The following is a 22,615-nucleotide window of genomic DNA, read 5'->3' on the forward strand; positions in this document are numbered from 1 at the left end:
CTTAAATGTGGTGACTTCCCCTGACTGAATATGAAGGAACACTAAATCTTCCATGCAGGCTTAGCAACACTACAAATTAACTTATGATATAACTTTTCACGCTAGGCTATCTCTCACAACCTAAAAAGGGGTGGCAGAACCTACGTGAAACTAGGAAGTTTTCAGTCAGTATAAAAAGCATGTTCTACCTCCTAAGACAAAATGCATCAGTCCTTAGAGCAGATGAAAAGACTTTACCCTAATTATAATGTACAGCCAAAGCTGTCTATATGACAAAATTTGGAAAAAGACATTCTTTTTTTCTTACTATCTCCCTTTAAGGTAGGATGAAGACAATCTTACCATTTCTACTTTATAGATACAAAAACTAGGATTCTAAAAAGGTTCAAAACACCCAGCTCAGTAAGACCACCAAATAGGTCTCATCTCATTCTAGTGAGATCTATCCAGAAGCTTGATGAAGTCTTCCACTATCATTTCCAGTACTAGAATAATATGTGGGTGACATCTTCAACACAGAAATCTATTTCACTTGGGTTACTTCAGCTCAGGGAAGACTATGGCATAATGGAAAAGAAAAAAATAATAAACAGAAAAAAATTATGTTCAGATATGACTATAACCTTCCAATCTAGTCAGTGAAGAATAAGGTACAGAACACTGTATATATTATGCTATCATTTTTATAGGAAATTACTGAAAAATGATATGCAGAGAAATTTGAATAGACATTAAAAATCTCTGTAAAGACTCATAAGAAATGAGTGTCATGGATTTTTTCAGAGGAGGGGAAACAAATAGCTAGGACAGTGGTAGAAGGGAGACCTTTTAATCTTTTACCCTTTTTATACTTTTAGAATTTTGAACTGTGACCACAGTAACTATTCAGTAAGTTAAAGTAACATTTAAAAATGAAAAAAATATTATAAAAGATTAGATAACAAAGACTGAAAACAGAATAAACAATACTAATTGTCACACACAAAAGAAATGGAGTTTTGTTCATTTTATTTAACAAATTTAGGCCATAAACTTAAATCTTCTATACACTATATGCATGTATCCCAGAGGAAACTCGATGTAAATACTTGATAGGAAATGTTTTTCCATGGCTTCTTCATAAAACCCTGTTATCTTCTCCTTTTTACATTAGGATTGTATCTGCAAAGAAAGAAACAGGTAAATGATATCTAGATAAATGACAGCATTCCTTTCACTTTTCAAGTTATAGGGCTTTCAAAATATGACACACTTTTGCAAACAGAAATGAGAATGCTAATTTTATCCTTGGGATCAGATATTAAGCACTGACATTTTTACTGTCATTTATCCTTTTGATGCTGCTTTGATGAATATTTGGTAAAACATCATAAAAAAATCCTGCAAAAGCACTAAAATAATTAATGAAAACAACAGTTTAAAAATTAATACATGTTTTTATACTTCCTCCAGGATGGCTGCAAACCTCTCCACTCCCAAATTAAATTATACCATTTTCACCAAGAGCATAATGAACCTAAAATATAATTATGTTGTAAAGTCTTCTCCTATAACAAACAATGTAGTTGGGCAACTATTCCCATCTGACTGTACTTATGAAAAATCAGCACCATTTGTCAACATTTTCATCAATGATTCACACTGTCAATAATGAAATTAAAGAATCAAATTGGTTACAAAACAGACTCAAAAATACAGTATTTCTTGGGAAAACGTTATTCTCCCCTAGCCAGTATCTACCTACAATATTGTTTATGAATATTTGTGAGCTAATTATTATAATGTTTGTTGGGTCTGCAGGAATGCTGAAAATGTTAAATCAGAATTAAATTATAATCATCCATTATAACTCCTCTAACCCTCCCACAAAAACCTGCTTTGAAACTCTAATCCAGCTTCTTATTTTTATGTATGTGCCAAATAAAACTAACAAATGGTCTGGTATTTTACTTGTCTTCTTTCAAAACCCCATTCATTCATACTTTTACTCAGAGCTGAAAATCTCACAAATTTATCAGCCAAATTCACCCAGCTCAGGACCCTTCTTTTGCCTAAATGCCCCAAATAAATTTTAAATATCTTGTGATATAGTATAAGTGAATTAAGCTCAAACCTTGAAGCTATATCCAGTAAACCCAATTAAGAGGTGCTCAAGTAGTAAAAAGAAATACCTATATTAAAAACAAGACAAAATATTCTTTCAGTGAAGGTACTGAAGTGTCTATTTCTAAGGATAGAAGAAACAAATATTTAAACTCTATCAATAGAAATGAATTTTATATACAAAGATTCAGGAGAAAACTGAAATTAAACTTTACCTAAAGAGTTCATCGGCAAGAGATTCTTCTTTTGCATGTTGATTTTGCACCTGTCAAAATTAATATAGTTTCAAAAACTTGCTAAGTGATGAAAATATAGTTAATGAAATTGCCATGCTGGGTGATCACATCCCAGAGATCACCAGGTCTGTAAGTTTTTGCCTCTATGACTTCTTGCCCATTCAACAGGTCTGTTCCATATTCACTTCATGCCAAGATTACTGCAAAAGTCCTCTAATTGAACAACTTTCTCCAGCCAATCTCCTCTCAAAGGCAACCAACACATACATTGCTAGCTTGTTGAGTTTTTAACCATTTTTTCCCAGGAGAACCCTTTTACTAAATGAAATTTTAGTGTTTTGAGATCATACCACTGATGGAGGGGCTGAGAGGGCAATATTTACCCCACCTTCAACCAGAGCAGCTCTGCAGGTAAAGTGGCTCTCTTCCTCACAGCCCCAAATCAGGACTCAGAAGTTGCTGCTGAATCACCTCACCCACAAAATAATTTAAAACACAAACTCACCAAACTCCTAAAGAACCTTTGACAGTTAGGACTGGAAATACCCTGTGCTGGGTACATCTTCCTAAAGTCCAGTATGATGGACTTCAGTATGTATGATTCTATCATGTGCCATTCAAAACCCTTCAATGACTTCTCCCACCTACCAAAGAAAACACAAACTCATGAGTCTGACCCTTAAATGGGAAAGGCTCTTCATAACCTGGCTCCATTCTACTTCCTCAATCACTTCTCACTCTCCTCTTCATGAACCCTCTATGCCAGTTAAACTGAATCACACAAAAAGACAAAACAAACAAAACAAACAAAAAACCAGGCTCACCTCCGAACAAATATACTGGGACCCTCTCTGCTTTTTTCATGACAAGAAGTGTGATACAGTATCCTCCTCTTTCCACATCTGACCATCTTTCAAGGTGCATTCACTCAATAATTGTTTAGTGTCTACTATGCATCAAGGAACATGTTCTTCACCTCTTTAACAATGGCTTTCTAATCCTCTTCATTTAAAAGTAAGTCTGCTATGAAGAACTCCCACAGAACTTTACCTATGTGACTCCTAGATGTTCATCAACTTCTATCTTCTGTTATAATTATTTATATCACATCTCCACTAAAAAACTGTAAGTTCTCTGAATGGAGATACTGTTTGTTTACTGTAAGTAATTTACATTTGTGTACTTCCAGATACTATCTTAAAACTGTTTCTAAAAAGAACTCATTTAATTTTCATATAATCTCATTACTACTTTTACACTATTATTCCAATTTTAACCAATAAGGAAGCAGAGACTTAGGTTAAGTACGTTGTAGAAAATCAAAAAATTGTCATATGGAAGAACTGGTATTGACCAGGTCTCCTTGAATAAAAGCACCACCTATTAACCAGGCTGTTACACTGCTTCTGAGTCTTTGGAAAGGGCCTAGAAGAAGACTTGCAGGGATTCAAACTTATAGAATGATTTTCTATTCATACAGTGAAATGTCAAACTGAAATTACATCTTTTACATTTTCTAATAAGTATAGCAGAACACAAATGGGAAGGCACATGATTTTCATAAAGCAGTTGTCAAAAAATCTGCTGGTATCATTCTCCTAAATAATCTTAGAGGCTTCCTAGTAAGGGATGCTAATTTTAAAGTTTAAATAGTAAAGAAATATCAGCTTTATCTTATATATCTTAGTAAAATCATTAAATAAAAAAGTATTAAAAAACAGAAATCCTCCTATTACTGGCATTTTTCAGTGGCTTGGGAGAACTTGGGAGAACTACAAATCACAGTCTTTCAAAAGTCAAATAAGGTTGGGTAGAGGTCAAAGAGTTATTACGTTTAATGCACAGAATAAAAATATCCTATATTCAAAGAAAGTTTGGGAACTAAGTGATTATGAAAACTAAGACTGGTCTGCAGCAAAAGAAGAAAAAGGAGGGCTGAAAAAGAACAAAGGCAGGGAATACAGAAGAGTAGCTAGAGCAAGCCTAGGGAAACATCAAGACAGTAGCACATTTATACATAGAAGCTGCAGCCATGTAGAAGAACAAAGTCAACTCTATTATCTTAGAGAGCAAATCTTACCTAGAGCACCTAAAATTGTTCTAGCAAAAAAAGGAGAGATTTGGTAGAATAAATCTAGGACACAGCCTCTCTACTAATGTTAATGAAATAAATGAAAGATAGGAAAAAGTCAGCAGCTGCACCATCATTCTGTCAGCTCCTCCCCATCCAAGAACAAATAAAACTCGATAGCTATAATTAATCAAGAAGTGCATAACCCCACGCCACAGACTTCAAAAAGGTGTTTGTGCAAAGAACCAAAAGGTTAATGCAACTGATTCCTAACCCTCCCCCAACTCATTAAAAAGTGCTACAGAACTGTCCAAACCTGAGAATTCTTACTAATAATACAAATTTGGGAAAAAGTAGCCTGAGCAAGAAAGAGAAAACAACTGCTGGTGGACTGCTGGGAGGGGACTAATGGCACGGAGAGGTAAGTGGGACTGACACTGACCAAAGGCATAGGCTCCAGTATCCCTGACAAATTAGGCAAATAACCTAAAATGTAAGTTATTCTCTTCTGGGATAAGATATACTCCCTGGTACATATTTAATTCCAGTTCCAAGAAAGAGCTGCACACAGCTTATCTGACCCTCCCCTTTCCTCAATTCAATGTTTTCAGGCAATAGAAACTAGACGGGACATGCAATGTGCCTTTGACTGAACATGCTGCCACACCAACAGTATGGAGGCATCAGGATAATTCTGTTTTTTATGAACAAGCTAAGATGGGTAGGAGTGATTTCAACGACGTTCAATTTTTGCCTCACAAACTGATTTCAGAATGTAATCCCTGCAATAAGATGTCATATGATGTTTCACACAGCAAACAATATCTGACAGGGTATTTTACTTTAAATAGCTGCAAGATGAAAGAAAACAGGAAAGCCACTCCACATCCAGATGGAAAAAAAGAGAGAGAGACTGGAATAGAACCTGCAAAAGACAGTTAAAGAATCTAGTCTGAAAGAAATAATAACCCATAAATAAAAAATAAATAAAATAAGAACATGAAAGCAATAAAACAAGAACAAGAAAGTTAAATATAGAAAAAACACAATGAAATGAAATGGGAATGAATGCTAAGTAAACAAACTGAAAACTCTAACACCATTTCAGAATTAAATAAATGAGAAATAGCTAACACTGTTTCCACTGTTATAAATGCTTTATTAAGTAGTATCGTATGTTATTCTCACAAAAAGCCTGTGAAATGGAGGTACTATTATTGTTCCCATTCTGCACAGGAGGAAACAGAAGGATAAAGAAGTAATTTCCTCAAGGTCACATAACATAGCTGGTGAGGAACAGAAGAGACACAACTGAAATTTGAATTTCTGATATAGTGAAAGAGCTTAAGAAAACCACAATGAACGTAGAAGAAATGGATGTGAAGGGCAAAGGTGATTTAATAAAAGGAGAGTTATGTCTTAAATGTAGAGAACCCAGCAAATATAAAAATGTTTTTAAAGATGTAATAGAAAAGTTCCTTGAAATAAAAAAGAACTGCACCTACAAATCAAAATAGCATACTTTACTCTGGGAAAAATGAAAGGAATGATCAACACTGAGATATATTCTGACTGTTACTGACTTTCAAGCCTAAGAAGGAATACTGTAGGCACGCAAGTCACCTAAAAAGGGGGAAAAGGGGCACTGGCATGAGGTGTGGGCGGCGAAGTAGAGGAAGCACAAATAATTTCCTCACTCTTCACAGCAGGAGCCAACAAACAGTATCTAAAATCAAAATATGTAGTTTGAAACAAATACTGATTCTAACCTGATAGTGTTTTTCTTATTTAGGGATCTCAGGAAATATCTGGAAGGAAGAAACATTTATACGAATTCAGCAATGCTTTCAGTTTTACTTCCTTCTATCAATCTCTCTCCTTCCCTTCCTACATTATTCCCCACTGCCTCCACTCCTCCTCAATAAAGAGACGTCTGGAACATTATGTATTTAATGTCTAAATGGGTACTTAGGATTTTCACTTCTTCATTCTTTTGTGTACTACCATAATTATTTGGAATGCACATTTATAAAATGACAAAGCCAGTTATCCTTTCAAAAAAGAATGAAGGATGGTACCTCCATTCTTCCATTTTCTGACCTTAAAAATCCTGACAACCCTATTTTTAAGTGACCTAACAATTTTTTTGATTAAAAAAAGCACGTTTAAAAACAAATTTCTGGGCCTCCCTGGTGGCGCAGTGGTTGAGAGTCCGCCTGCCGATGCAGGGGATACGGGTTCGTGCCCCGGTCTGGGAGGATCCCATGTGCCGCGGAGCAGCTGGGCCCGTGAGCCGTGGCCGCTGGGCCTGCGCGTCCGGAGCCTGTGCTCCGCAACGGGAGAGGCCACAGCAGTGAGAGGCCCGCGTACCACAAAAAAAAAAAAAAAAAAAAAAACAAAACAAATTTCTGAATACTACATTAAACCCATAATAAAGCAAAATATAAATCCTGAGATGTTACCAAGTACCAAAGCCAGCTTTTGCCCTGCCCTGGGGGGATATACAAAGCACAAAAAAACCCAGGCTCTCCTTTGATGTCTGTACAGGAAATGAGCATTATTAAAGAAAATCCAAGATAAATAGAATAAAAGACTCCAGCACTAAAGAGCCAAAGAGGAACAAACTCTACAACACAAAAGGAGACAGCAAAGAAACTTGCCTATCTTGACCCTGACACAGGGTGAAAGAAAGAAATAAGAAATCTCACTAAGTTTATAATGACAAGGTAGCCTTCACCCAAGCTTCTGGTCCAAATATATTAACTACCTGAATGATCCAAAAACATCACAAGCAGAGATTAAAGTAGTCTCATATTGGTAGAACAAGATTGGCAGACACAAACATATCTTTTCAGGAGGAAATAAACCTCAAATTAGGACTTAAGGAATTCCCACAGATCAAGTTCCAAGGAAAATGAGCAGTTCACATTCAAAGATCACAAAATACATACTTGGAAACAAGGCACCATAAGAGAGAACTAGATTAAACAGATCAACACTTTAGGTATTGGTATCATTAGGAAAAGAATACAAGAGAGGAACTTTAAAATGTCAGCAGGGAACAAGATTTAGAAATAAATGACAAAGATTCCCAGAAATGAAAAAATCCAATAGGTTGAATGAAAACTCAATGGATGAATAAAATATCAACCAGACAGAGCTGAAGAGAGAAGTACTAAACTGGAAGACAATCTGAAGAAATTACCAAAGTACAATCCAAAGAAACAAAGCAGTGAAATATACAGAAAGGAGCTAAGATACATTGAGAAGAAAGTGGGATTTAACTTATGTCACATCAGAGTGCAAGAAAGAGATATTGTCCCTATCCCCTAATTACCAAACAGCCCTACTTCAAACAGCCCATTGAGATGACCAATGGAGCCCACCTTTGGGTTTCAGTAGCACTGGATAATCACACAATACAAAGACTAAGAAGAAGACTTTCTACCTTTGGATACAGACTCTGATTATCTCTCAATTCAATGGTCATATGTTTCTGAATTCTTAACTTCCACGTAGTACTTCTATATTAAAAAGCTCCCAACTTTAATGAATTTTTATCAAATTCACCAGTTTAAAAAAAGGGGTTGAAAGAATTATGGATCACGTGGACAGTCTTGTTATATAACATACACTAGTACTCAAAACACCCAGGGAGAAGGTAAAAGAAGCATATTTTTGTATTCTTCCCTGTGAGTTCTCATTATAGTAGTTCATAAATATTTACTTGTAGCCAATAGCTGTAAAACAGCGAGTTTTTGGAAACCACATTCTAACATGGAGAGTTGTAAAGCATTTCATATTTTCCCAAAAGAGCATTATAACTGAGGTTTGGTTTCCTGAGGCTTAGGTGTCATATTAGATAGGATATGATCAATAAATCTAGAAGTCCCTTAATGAAGTGTTATGGAAAGGTACAAATTAATCTTAATGCTCTGTAACTCAGGAATTTTTCTGGAAGAATAACCTTAGGTCACTCATCTTAAGTTTGGTTTTAAGAAGAATTTGCTCTAAGGAAATCACAAGGGATCAAAATACAAATCAAACAAGTTACTGGGTCTTACTTCCTACTAACCTCCATTTCCTGCCTCAACCACTCCTCTAATTCTGTATTCTTTCCGGCATGATGAGCTATTAGATCTGAGCCTCCAATGATGTGTGGAAGTTTTCCTGCTCCAGGAAATTTGACCTGTTAAATAGGAAACCTTGGTAAATGCACTAAAAAATTGACAATCTTTTTTTAAAAAAAGCTTAAAAAAAACAAAGACTGTAAATCACATATAAGTACTAAAGATGTTTATATATTATAAATGAAAATGAATGTGAGAGGAAATAGAGCTGTTCCATTGGAAAAAGTCAAACAAATTCTTTCACTAGAGGCAATCCAGTTAAGCTTCTTTTTATTGAGTATTATTGATTTTTGTTTGGTAACTTAATTTAAAAAATTAGTATGCCTTTTGAATTTTGATTTAACAATGAGATTTTGCAACACGATACTGAACATAAAGTAATCATGCATTAATACAGACTGGATCAGAAATATTCTCTTAGAACAACAAATATCATATATTAATGCATATATGTGGAACCTAGAAAAATGGTACAGATGAACCGGTTTGCAGGGCGGAAATAGAGACACAGATGTAGAGAACAAACATATGGTCACCAAGGGGGGAAAGTGGCAGGGGGTGGTGATAGTGGTGGGATGAATTGGGAGATTCTGATTGACATATATACACTAATATGTATAAAATGGATAACTAATAAGAACCTGCTGTATAAAAAATAAATAAAATTCAAAAAAAAAGGGAAAAAAAATTCTCTTAAATATCTTGTCAGTTCCTAAAGCAGGAGGAACTCAGATCTGATATTCAGTATACATATTTATATTCTGTTTAATATACACAAGTAATAATAAAATGCCTAGTTTTCATTATTAAATGTGCTCAGTTATTTTGAACAAATCTGTTATCATCACAAAGTCCTAAGTTAAAGAACCTCTTCAGGTAGTCATAGATCAATATTAGAAAATAGGAGGACCTGGGAATTTCCTGGCAGTTCAGTGGTTAGCACCCCACGCATTCACCGCCGAGGACACAGGTCTGATTCCGGGTCAGGGAACTAAGATCCCGCAAGCCATGCTGCGCGGCCAAAAGACATTAAAAAAAAAAAAAAAAAGAACTAGGAGGACACTGTCGATACAGCCAAAAGCCTGCTGCTTAAGGTAGAAAAAACCAGGTAAACAGCATCCTTTAAAGAATTTAACCTTAATAAAGTTTGTTTTATATATTCATTTAAGTGTCAATTTATGTCCTTAGTAGTTTTTAACTGTTTTAAGCAGAAGAAATAGCATCACTTTTCAACATAAACTGCTTTTATTACTAGTTAGCATATTTCTAAAAATATTTCAAACACTGGCCTCTTGTGATATTTTAGTTAAAGGAATACATACCTTTTTGAATTTCTTGAAATTCTTTAGTTCACCATAATCATTATTTACACTGGATGCATTTCTAGAAGTAGAGTTACGAACCACCAGTGACCTAAACTCAGTCAGTAACACCTTCTTTGGAAGCATCTCACCATCATCCTGAAGTTCATCATTGTTCTTAAATGGTGTTAAGATGGAGAGAAGAAATTAGAAGGAAAAGGAAAATCACTTGTCATTTAGGAGTTTACAGAAAAAAGTTCAAATACCCACAAAAACAGTAAAAAAAAAAAGGTTTATTTCTGGCACCTGAACTTTGTACTTGAAATCAAATCATATCTATTTAAAAACCAGAAAATTACTCAAGTACTCTACAACTTTAGAAACATTTATAACACACTATCTATGAGAGAAGGCTAAAAAACCATAAAGTGTTTGAAATTTAGTAGCATATTCTAATAAAAGTCATCCCAATAAACAATTTATCTTCTTGTATACATTTTCTTGGCAAGAAATAGTCTGCTTCTTTTCATTAAAACCATACACCGAGATTATTATACAATCCATTCTAGAAGTTCTCTATACTATGTTTAAGGTTTCTTGGATATTCAATAATTTATATTTTTTATTATTTTGGACACCTCAAAAAATCAATCATTAATTCTGGGCACACCACCTCATTCACTGAAAGCCACTTTTTTATTCCAGATTAATAATTATTAAATCAGCCTGAAGATTCCTTCCTGTTGCTGGAAGAGATTCTTTATGTCACTTACTATTAACTAAATAGCTAGTTACATATCCACATTCTTATAGCTGCTCAAGGCTATCTTAGTTTTTTAAACTGCTTTACTATATATCCATTTGGAAGCTGCTAACAGGACTAAGATAAAAACAGTCAGGTAGAGAAGAAAAAAGGGAAAAGTCAAAAGAAAAGGTTCATGCGACAGTGACAGAATGTAATCAGGAACTCAAAATAACAATGGCCTAATACTTTTGTATTTTGTTCTCTTTTGGATATAAACAACAACCCTGTTGTAAAAGTGTTAACCTGATTTTATAAACAAAAGATTTGAGGTTCATAAATGTGAAAATGACGTTTTCAAGGTCACTATCTATGGAGTAGAGGGCAGGGAATTACACTCAGGCTTTGTCCATACTCTTTTAGCTATACCATGGTTATAATATGATCTATCCATTTCCAGAGGAGGCATAATTATGAAATAGACCAAAACTATAGAAAGATAATCAATTAATCCTAAGAATATAGACTGACAGAAATTGATGCAATGATGGTCCATACAAGTCAAATCTTTATAAAAATAAAATACAAATCCCTCACAGATAGTTCTTTAGTTGACCAGAGTGATTCTTGAGCTCACACTTCTTCGCAATTTCATTTTCTTGCTAAAGAAATAAAAAATATTGCTCATAAGAGTAATAAGATGGTACCTTTCTGAAAACCTCAAAGATACTCATGCTCTTGACCCAGTTATTTCACTTTCAAGCATCTTTCCTAGAGAAACTATGACATGAGAATAGAAATATACATAGAAAAAGACTGTCATATGAGATATAAGAGTAAAGAACAAGAAGCAATTTAAGTTCATACAAGTTATACACCTAAAGAATGTAATATGAGAAATGATAATACAAATTAATTTAAAATGGCTATAAAATTGCATTAACTTATGAGTCCAATTTGAAAAATAAGATTTAAAAAAGAAAATGCCAGGGCTTCCCTGGTGGCACAGTGGTTGAGAATCTGCCTGCTGATGCAGGGGACACGGGTTCGAGCCCTGGTGTGGGAGGATCCCACATGCCGTGGAGCAACTAGGCCCGTGAGCCACAACTACTGAGCCTGCGTGTCTGGACCCTGCGCTCCGCAACAAGAGAGGCCACGATAGTGAGAGGCCCATGCACCGCGATGAAGAGTGGCCCCCGCTTCCCGCAACTGGAGAAAGCCCTCGCACAGAAACGAAGACCCAACACAGCCAAAAATAAATAAATAAACAAACCAATGAACCAAGATTAAAAAAAAAAAATTGAAAAAAAAAAGAAAATGCCAAAATATTGACTATGGTTATCTGCAGATGGCAGAATTATCAACAAACTGTAATGTTTTTCTTTATTTTTCATATTTCTACATGATCGTGTATTACTTTTACAGTCAAAAATAAAAAACAAATTTTTAAAGAAGTCTATCCAAATTTATTTAGAATTGAATGTTAAGTCATCCTTAATCCAAGACAAAAGAGTTATTTTAATTGTTCAAGATATTTATGGAGACTGCCTTATATAAAATCATACTATCCTTCATATTCATATATCCAGAACACATACTAGACAAAAGTATATTACACAGATAGCTTTCTAATACTTCCAATAAAAACTACAATTCCTTTGTATACAATAGGGGGCATATCATTTTACATCAAATTTTCAATGATTCAGTAATAAAAATTCAGAAAATTTTTAATAAGAAGAAAGTTGGAAAGAAAAAGCAAGATGTACTCTGTGCTTGCTTAGAGACTAAAGAAAATTAATGCTATTTGTCAGTAGTAAGATTAAAAATTTCGATTCCAAGCCTACCATGTACCCTTTTACTGAGTGAGTATTTTCACATACATTACCCACTGGAAGTTGTTACTACAATCAGAACATTTTACTCCCCCATACATTTTCCCCATCCTGTCCTACTCCCTCAAACTTGCTTAACCTCTTGAGAAAGTTTTTATTTCCTATCTCAGAGAATCATACTACCTACCCAGACCCTTCGACTGCAAGCTTGGGACTTCTACACTCTTTCCTCTCTCCTCATTTCTCATATTGAGTCAATCACCAAGTCTTAGAGATTCTACTTCCTAAAGGCCTATCAAACTTATTCTCTCAGACTGCCTTTCATGTTTGCATGCCCAATGCCTAGAATAAATAAGTGAATGAATGACATTCTGAGAAACCTGACAAAAGAAACAGCCAAAAGAACAGGGTGGACCCTGCATTTTTGTCTCAGCTGTCAAAACCTAGGTAAGTCACTTTGGCAAGTTACTTAACTCCCACTGCAGTTTCCACATCTGTTCAATGTGTATAGTACTACTTCACTGCAAGCTGCTATAAACAGCATGATGGTATCCAGTAAGTGGTAGGTATAATTGCTGGGCTTTCAAAGATGCTATATAGTAAGAAAAGAGGAAAACTTAATTTAGAATAGAAGGGTGGAAAGAGGTGAAGAAGAGATATTCTGTAGACAGGGGGTGCTGTTAGGAGGAATGTTAACAAGGATATGGAGACATGTTTGCATTTTATGGAGACTGGGAAATTCAAAGTAAGGCCAAGACCCCGACACAGCTGTCATTTACACAAGGATAAATGCCTAGCAGGGTTATCTAGCCAATAGCTTTCTATTTCAGCTTATAGTAAATCTTATAGACATGCTAGAATCCATATTTAATCCCAAAATAGAAAAATGGTAGTTCTATCATCAATATATTTTAGAAAATGCCCTTCTGATATACAGCTAAGGAATCCAATGCCAGAGAGAAGTATGACATTTTTGCCTTCTTAAGAGTGCAAAAAGTTTTTTAAATGAAAGGATTAAGAAATATTTTTTCTGATAATCACTTCTGTAGCTAGAAAAATTAAGTGTAATTCTTTCAATTCACGAGTATCCACAAGGACCTTCAGACAACAAATTCTTAAAACAGTAAAAATGAAAGAATTAAAAATAATTTCACACTGAGTAAGGTTGATGAATTATATCAATGTCAATTTCCTGGTTTTGATGTTATACTTAAGTTATGCAAGATGTTACAATTAGGGGAAACAGGGTGAAAGGTATATGGAATGTTTCTATATAATTTCTTACAACTGCATGTGAATCAGCAATTATTTCAAAGTAAAAAGTTTTATAAAATTATCTTACATTGAAAGCAAAATTACTTTTGTTAACAAGGTTCTTACTAAAAAAGTATAGTGCTAAAATACAGTGATTTAACTTTAGTATATCCAGAAGTCTTGTCACAATTGAGTTGCTATTCACTCTCCAAACATCTGCTACAACATATTTATGTTGTACCATATTTTTATTCAGAATGTCATGAATTCTAAAATAGTAAAATAAGGACAAAGGAAATTATGCTGCAGAATCGTAGAGCAAAATAAAATAATTATATTCCCTTATATCATTATACAGCATGTAAATCTTGGCCCTATCTTATTTAAGCCACTGATTTTAGAATTTTTTAAAGACAGCAAAAGGAATTCTTAACTAATACAGTGAGGGAACTTATTCTGGGAAGAAAACTGGATGTGCTGAACCAGGATCTCTGGGACTTTGGTCTGGGAATCCCTTTTTTTTTTTTTTTTTTTGTGGTACGCAGGCCTCTCACTGTTGTGGCCTCTCCCGTTGTGGAGCACAGGCTCCCGACGCGCAGGCTCAGCGGCCATGGCTCACGGGCCTAGTTGCTCCGTGGCATGTGGGATCTTCCCGGTCCAGGGCACGAACCCGTGTCCCCTGCATCGGCAGGTGGACTCTCAACCACTGCGCCACCAGGGAAGCCATGGGAATCCCTATTTTTAAAAAGCTCAATAGGTGATTCTGATGCAGTTGGTCCACAAAACGGCATTAAGTATTCACTCATAAGGAATAACAAACAATAAGGATTTTCTACCTCATATGAAGATGCCAGTATACAGGCTAAACAGGACATATATTTTGATTTTTCAATAGTAGTTACAGATTTATATAGTGCTTGATACACACTAGGTTCTCAACAAATGCTTATCAAATCATTGTACCTGTGCTCTCACCTAATGAGGTAACCAGTCTACCAACAGTAGGTAACTTAATGATGCATAAAATACAAAATAATCTAAAGAGTTTTCTTAGACCAAAGTGGGTAAGAAAAATTACCAACTTCATGAAAAGAGGACAGAACATTAAAGATAAAAATGAAAATTAAAAATCCCGAGTGATGTTATTCATGTTCTATCCTAAAAATTTATTTAGTAGATACTTTGTTTTTACTAAATTTCTTCATCTCTCTGTGCCTGTTTACTCTATTAAAGCTCCTCCTATACTTACCATCATGTCCAAATGTCTGATATAATAAAATAGTACAGCCTGGAAATCTATTAAAACAATCATGGGGACTTCCCTGGTGGCGCAGTGGTTAAGAATCCGTCTGCCAATGCAGGGGACACGGGTTCGAGTCCTGCTCCAGGAAGATCTCACATGCCACGGAGCAACTAAGCCCGTGCACCACAACTAGTAAGCCTGTGCTCTAAAGCCCACAAGCCACAACTACTGAGCCTGCGCGCCACAACCACTGAAGTCCACCTGCCTAGAGTCGTGCTCTGCAACAAGAGAAGCCACCGGAGTAAGAAGCCCACGCACTGCAATGAAGAGTAGCCCCCACGCGCCACAACCACAATGAAGAGTAGCCCCTGCTCGCTGCAACTAGAGAAAGCTTGTGTGCAGCAACGAAGACACAGTGCAACCAAAAATAAGTAAATAAATAAAATTGATTCTTTAAAAAAAAAGTCATGAATAAGTTTTATTTGTTGTAATTTATTATATATAGTCAAAGAATCATTGTATTTTTAACATTTACCCTATCAAGCAACAAATTCTTATACTTAATACTAGGTGTAGAAGATACTAATTTTTTCCCCCAAATAAACATCATGACTGCTCATACTGTCAATACAAATATACCTCAAGTACTTTTTAACATTCTATGTTCCTATTTGCAATACTTATTAAAAAATGTTACTTACAGAGATCTTGTTACTTTCTGGTATTGCTTCATCATTACAAGTGCCATTTGTTTCTATATCCAATCTTGGCCTTTTTCTAATATTGACATCTTCCTCTTGTTTTTGAACTTTCACTTCAATTTCTAACTCTGTTTTTTTGTTGTTCAATAACTGTTCCAATACTTCATCTTCTATGGCTAAATCATCAGTTTCTTTTCTTTTTTCTGATCTTAGTTTTTCTGTAGAGAGAGATTTATTGGCAGAATTTTTCACAGTGGATTTTAAATCTATATCTGCATACGAGTTATCTGGGTTTTTTCCCACAGGCTCATTCTGCTGCTCCTTATTGCTCCATACTGAGGATGTAGTAGGTTGTGTTTGTTCTAAAAGAGAACAAGACATTTCTATTCTTCCTGATTTAGGTACAGACATTTCTTGATTTTCTTCATCCCTTTCCCTTAGGTTCAAAAAAGGAGAGAAGAAAACAAAAACAGAAAATGAACACAGCTAAGTAATTTTTTAGTTTGGCAGTATTCAGCCCCTTCTTCATTTAATTAACAATATTCTTGGTTTTACTGATTAACAATCTCACCAGAAATAAAAAAAACAGACATCTGAAAACAGTACATAATTCATACACACTCTACTGTTTTGATAGGACTGGTCAATTCCATGGCTTAAAAAATAGGGAAATGTCTATCTTCTTTGCTGGAAGTTGCAGTAGTTGATGAATCAGTGTGGAGGAAAAGGTAGAAAAATATAAAATACAAAAGACTTGGGGCTTCCCTGGTGGCGCAGTGGTTGAGAGTCCGCCTGCCGATGCAGGGGACACGGGTTCATGCCCTGGTCCGGGAAGATTCCACGTGCTGCGGAGCGGCTGGGCCCGTGAGCCATGGCCGCTGAGCCTGTGCGTCTGGAGCCTGTGCTCCGCAACGGGAGAGGCCACAGAAGTGAGAGGCCTGCGTACCGCAAAAAAAAAATAAATAAAAAATAAAAGACTTGTTGTCAGGAAACAACAGCTTACTTTATAATGTAGGGAAACTGTGGACATGGAAAAATTAGCCTGGGACTAAAACCTGATGGGTTAATGAGAGCTAGATTCAAGATAGTAAGTCAAAGTGGCTAAATCCAGAATACAGTATAAACTATATACTGCAAGTAATATGTGAATATATGACTAAGGGTATTCTATACAATACTGTATCATTCATTCAATGAGTACTGAATACCTGTCTCATTTAAACTGTACTGAGGCCCACAGAGGAACAAAAACTTGGGTCTCTGCTCTCTAGTTTACTGGATTCATGTTGAACTGGAACAGTTAGACTGATATTTTAATAATACTCATCTAATGTCAGGGTCCTAAATAAACCAATCAAGAAGTTTTTTGTAATAATTTAAATGATCAGCGTTTGAACCAGAGAGCTAGCAACACAAACAGATGGAAACAGAGGGATTTATAAGACAAGGAAAATAAGAATCAGCAGTACTGGTTTGGGGAGGCAGAGGAGAAACAGTCAAAGATTTTGACAAAGTAAATTACTAACAAAAATATATATACAAGGCAGTGACAGGGGAGAAAGTTTTAGGCCTATGATTAGGGGAAAAAACAGGAGATTTCTGTGGGAAAGTAGAAGTGATGCTTAAAGAATAAGTCAGGACCAAATATACTCATCATCTGTAACCTGAAGTACAATATACATAGCAGGATGAAAAGAAGTCCTCAAAGGGAGCAAAGGAGAAAGAGAGGCAAAAAAAAAACAAAAACAAAAACAAAAACCCAGGATAGGACACTACCACAAAACCAAGAAGAGACCAGAAGGAGAACAAAGGTTCAAGAGTTGAGTGTTACCAAAAGGCCACAAGAGGTGGCAACTTGTGTCAATGATTACTTTCAAGGATGTCATGTCAAGATGAAATATTGCAAGTTAAGAAATATTTCATACAGAAATGGGAACAATAACAATAATCTCCTCTTTATGAGAAGTTTAACAGTGATTGTAAAAGATAAAGGGCAGTAGCTAGAGGAACAAATCAAGTCAAGGGAAGGTTTTAAAAACTAAAAATGAGATACTCTTTGAACACAGAAGAAAAGGACCTAGAAGAAGATATTAAGCATGCTAGAAATTAAGAATAATTGATGAAGCATGGTCCTAGAGGAAATGAGAGACATGACCAAGGGAAATAGGTAGGTCAAAAAAGCTGAGGTGTGGGAAACCTCTTCTTCAAGAGAAGTACAGCAAATGAAACAACAGAAGGAAAAAGTTGAGGGAAAATGTATCTAATGACCTTAGTAAAGAAGGAGACTTGGACATTTCTGAGAGGGAATAAGCTCAAAGGGCCACAGCTTTCCACAGAAGCATACTTAAGCAGAACATGGACTTAGTACCATTCTACAATCGTATAACAAATATTAATATTTTTGGACACACAGAGCAGTATTATTAAAAATTATACCTTTTTTTGGTAGATGGCTGAAAGTAGTTTTTAATGGAGTTGGTTTGCTGATGCTGAGAAGCCCAATCTCTACTTTTATTTACACCTGGGAATTTAGTTGGTGAAAGCTGATAGTTTGGGATTTTCATACTAACAAGAGTATTTGATACTATATTATTATTATTAGAGTTTACTTTGTGGGGTTCCTTCACAGTGGATGTTTCTTGTGAAGGTATTCTGAATTTTTGTTCCATTCCGAAGATTTTGATTTCTTTTGGCCTTTCACTCAAATTCATACTGCAGCAAAAGAAAAGAATGCAAGGTAAACAATCACATTTACAGCAATTTTTATCCAGAAACAAAGTCCTTTAAGTAGTACTAATGTAATACAGCTTTAGAACATAGTTATCTTGAGACAGTAGTTTAGTGAATATATTTTATTATCCCAAGAAAGTAGCTCCTTTGTCATCAAAGCTCCCTGAAGACATGATACCTTTCTCTTCTTCATCCCCTACAGCACATACTGTCAGGAATGCTCTATAAAAAACTGCCAAACACACATGAATAACAACCTAGTATCCTATTATAAATTAAACCAGGTCATATACTGAAGTGATTTTTGCTTTGTTTAAAATTTTAAAATTATTTCCATGTAAAAAAATTAATAAAAACTGGAAATTTATAAAAAGAATAAGCTAGCTTTCCAATTTCAAATATAATGGGGTATTTAGATCACTTTTGATGAAATGATACGGTTATATTCCAACCAGATGGCAGTCTCTAGAACAGAACTCTGGAGTAGAACTCTAGATTATCAGAAAAATATTTTAAACACACACACACAAACACACAGTTCTACAATGTATGGTTGAATATATACTACTTTTGCTATTCTTATTTCACCAAAAACCCCAAAGTTGTCATTCAACTGACTTTTAAAAAATTAAGTTCCTCTTTTAAAAGTTATATTAGAAGTTCTCTTTTAAGAAAATTTGTAGTTTCTCTTTGAAAAGTTATGATCTCAATACAAAATATAGGTATAGTGAAAATTTAAATATGGTCTAATATAGTGCTATCATAGGTATCTTCCAATATGAATAATTCATTATGGATTATTTAAAATACACTGTCTTAAGTGAAAAATGCCATAGGATACATATGAACTACTCTTGCTCTCCAAAAAAAAAAAAAAAAAATCCAAAAAACTATTTTAAAAACCCTCTTCAAATAGAGAACCACTGGGCTTCCCTGGTAGCTCAGTGGTTGGGAATCCGCCTGCCAATGAAGGAGACACGGGTTCGATCCCTGGTCCGGGAAGATCCCACATACTGCAGAGCAACTGAGCCCGTGTGCCACAACTACTGAGCTTGCGCTCTACAGCCTGCGAGCCACGGCTACTGAGCCCGCGTGCCACAACTACTGAGGCCTGTGCGCCTGGAGCCTGTGCTCCGCAACAGGAGAGGCCACTGCGGTGAGAGGCCCGTGAACCACGGCGAAGGGTAGCCCCTGCTCACCACAACTGGAGGTGGCCCGCGCGTAGCAGCAAAGACCCAATGCAGCCAAAAATAAACAAATTAATTAATTAATTAATTTTAAAAAATAGAGAACCACTAAAGAAACTACCTTTATGAACAAATATTATTTAGATAGCCAGGTACACACATATAAAGTATCTCTAAAACTGTAAGTAATGTTCACATACAGGCAACATCATATAATAGAAACAAATTGATCTCAAACTTATTTCACCAGTCACAAATAAAATAGTATAATTCTTTGTAGTCTTCCATGTACATTTTCAAGGAATAAAAAAAAAACTTTTATCATTTTCAGGAGTTGGCAAACCACAGCTTGCAGGACACATCTGGCCTGCCACTTGTTTTTATAAATTAAGTTTTATTGGAGCACAGCCACACTCATTCATTTACACGTTGTCTATGGCTGCTTTAATCCTACAATGGCAGAGCTGAGTAGCTGTGACAGAGATCAGTGGCCCACAGAGCCAAAAATATTTACTCTTTAGGGCTTATTTTTATTTATTTATTTATTTTTGGCTGTGTTGGGTCTTCGCTGCCGCACATGGGCTTTCTTTAGTTGCGGCGAGCGGGGGCTACTCTTCTTGCGGTGTGCAGGCTTCTCACCGCGGTGGCTTCTTTTGTTTCGGAGCATGGGCACTAGGTGTGTGGGCTTCAGTAGTTGCAACACAGGGGCTCAGTAGTTGTGGTTTGCGGGCTCTAGAGTGCAGGCCCAGTAGTTGTGGCACCCGGGTTTAGTTGCTCTGCGGCATGTGGGATCTTCCCGGACCAGGGATCGAACCCATGTCCCCTTCATCGGCAGGCAGATTCTTAACCACTGCGCCACCAGGGAAGTCCCTCTAGTGCTTTATAAAAAGTCTGCTAAACCCTGTCCCAAAATATTATTTTCCCTGGCATCCCACACTCCCAATTCTTTATCTCCCAAGAGATGACTTGATACAGGCATTGACTTTACTTCTTGAATATACTACTAATTTATTGATAGAATAATAACAATAGTTCGTTAACAATGAAGCTTTACCGTGTATCTCCTTGCTCTGATTGTGTATCAGCTACATATGTTGTAGTATTCACTGGGGCACCTGGCATTAAGTTTTCATTGGCTGGTAAGACTTGGGAAAGGCTTGGACCTGGAGTTGTTGTCTTCAATCCTGTAAATCACAGAAGTGAAAGAAAGAATCACAACTGCTAGACACAAGATGGACATTTGGTCACTTAGAATTGTTAGGACTGTGCCATGTTGAGAGAATTAACTATAGCACACAGTTGTCTCCAGTCAAATACTTAACAAAACAGCCTATGAGCAGCAGCCTGTTGGCATCTGTGATGGGCTTATCTGAACCAAATCATTTTAAAGACACATCAAATCCTTCAGGTTAAACTATTATCAACTTAAATAAAAATAAACTCAACTTAACTTCTAATTCAAATTATGCTTTAGTCAGGAGACCAAAAAATTAAAATTTCTCCCCCACAGGAAGTATATCTACTCTACTGTCTACACAAATCAAAATCAATGTGAATTTAATTTTTAGAAGGAATATACTATTTGAAAAGAAGAGATGAACAGTTTTAGACATAAATTTTTTGGCTACTCCAGAAAACCATAATGATTACTTCATCATTTTATATACCAGAATAGCAATTTAATTCAAGTGCCACTCTTCTGGAATACTTCTCTTGAACCTCCCACATTGAGTTAGATGCCCCTCATTCTGAATCCCATTCCACCCTTTACATCACTCTACTGTTAACACACTGTTACTAACTTTTTAACACTAGCTGTGTGACCTGTATTACTTAACCTCTCTATGCCTTAGTTTCCTCATCTATGAAATGAGGATAATTACATGTTGTTTCTTCCTCACATATTGTTTTAAGGGCAAAGTGAACTGATATATGGATAGCACTTAGAAAAATGCTTGGAACATAGTAAGGACTATGCAAGTGTTAGCTGTTATCATCACTTTATACCGTACTTGTTTACTTGTTACTTTCTCTTATTAGACTTGGAACCTCCTTGAGAACAGGGACTGAGTCTTGCTCATTTCTGTATCTCTAATCTCTGAGCAATGTTTGGTATATAATGGATATAAATAAGTTAACAGAATTAAATTAACTGAAAAAAATTTTTAAGTTGACATTTATTAAGTATCAAAGCTAAATTACCACTCTGTTAGCTCCTCATGACATAGGATATGTTTAATAAAATGTTTATAACTGATTCCAAATTCAGGTATTTAACTTACTTCTGCCACTCTCCTTATATGACCACCTTAGTTCACTGGCATTTCCTTATACATACATATCCCTAAAATTCTTCTTAGCTTGCACAGTTTGCAAAAAATAATAATTACAAATGTGTATATAACCATTAAAAGAAATATTCATAAGCTGAATCTAATGACCCAGAATAACTAATGTCTGTCAATAAGATTATTTATAATATTCTCCTTGCTAAAATACCAGGAGGGTAGGGATTTGCTCTATTCCGCTCACCTCTTTATTCCGAGTGTTTAGAGTAATTAAAGGCATATAACAATGTTCAATAAATACTTGTTGAAAGATAAATCAATGAATATGGAAGGAAACGAGGAAACAAAGGAGAAAAAGGGAGGAAAGAAGACATGCATTCACCCTGTTCCCCCCAAAACTAGCCGTGCTCTAAAACTGTTTGTAAGTCTGATGTCTATGACTTGGAACCCACACAGACCTACCTATGAATATGTGCAAGAAATAATACTACTAATTATAATGTAGATTTTTTATCAATTCCTTATGACCTTGTTCCCAGATGAAATAACACAATAGAAAAGATGCTGGTCTAGCAGTCACAAAACCCCAATTTTAGGATTGTCTTGGCTGTTTTATTTATGGGACCTTAACTTTTCTCAGCCTTGAGGTCTCTTACCTTTTAATAGAAAGATTAGATGATCTTTAAGGACCTTCTGGCCATAAATACATTTCTAACAGTGGATGATAAAATTTTGTTGCTCCACCCTAGCAAGGATAATCTTGTGTACCAATAAATTAGTTCAATTAAGCAAAT

The 22,615-nt window shown here is 35.6% G+C and overlaps 1 protein-coding gene across 1 annotated transcript in view; it reads right to left on the minus strand.

Moving 5' to 3' along the window:
* Positions 1 to 972: 972 nt before the first annotated feature.
* NBN (nibrin) overlaps positions 973 to 22,615 on the minus strand; it is a 46,099-nt gene continuing 24,456 nt past the window's right edge. Inside the window, exons 9-15 of the mRNA XM_081258069.1 lie at positions 20,588 to 20,717; positions 18,053 to 18,328; positions 15,617 to 16,052; positions 9,863 to 10,018; positions 8,486 to 8,599; positions 2,319 to 2,368; positions 973 to 1,161 (exon numbers count right to left, since the gene is read on the minus strand). Coding sequence (XP_081114195.1) covers positions 1,131 to 1,161; positions 2,319 to 2,368; positions 8,486 to 8,599; positions 9,863 to 10,018; positions 15,617 to 16,052; positions 18,053 to 18,328; positions 20,588 to 20,717 — 1,193 coding nt within the window. The 3' untranslated portion in view covers positions 973 to 1,130. The remainder of the gene's footprint in view (positions 1,162 to 2,318; positions 2,369 to 8,485; positions 8,600 to 9,862; positions 10,019 to 15,616; positions 16,053 to 18,052; positions 18,329 to 20,587; positions 20,718 to 22,615) is intronic.

The sequence above is a fragment of the Mesoplodon bidens genome (genome assembly GCF_964165515.1).
Source record: "Mesoplodon bidens genome assembly, chromosome: 16".
Lineage (NCBI taxonomy): Eukaryota > Metazoa > Chordata > Mammalia > Artiodactyla > Ziphiidae > Mesoplodon > Mesoplodon bidens.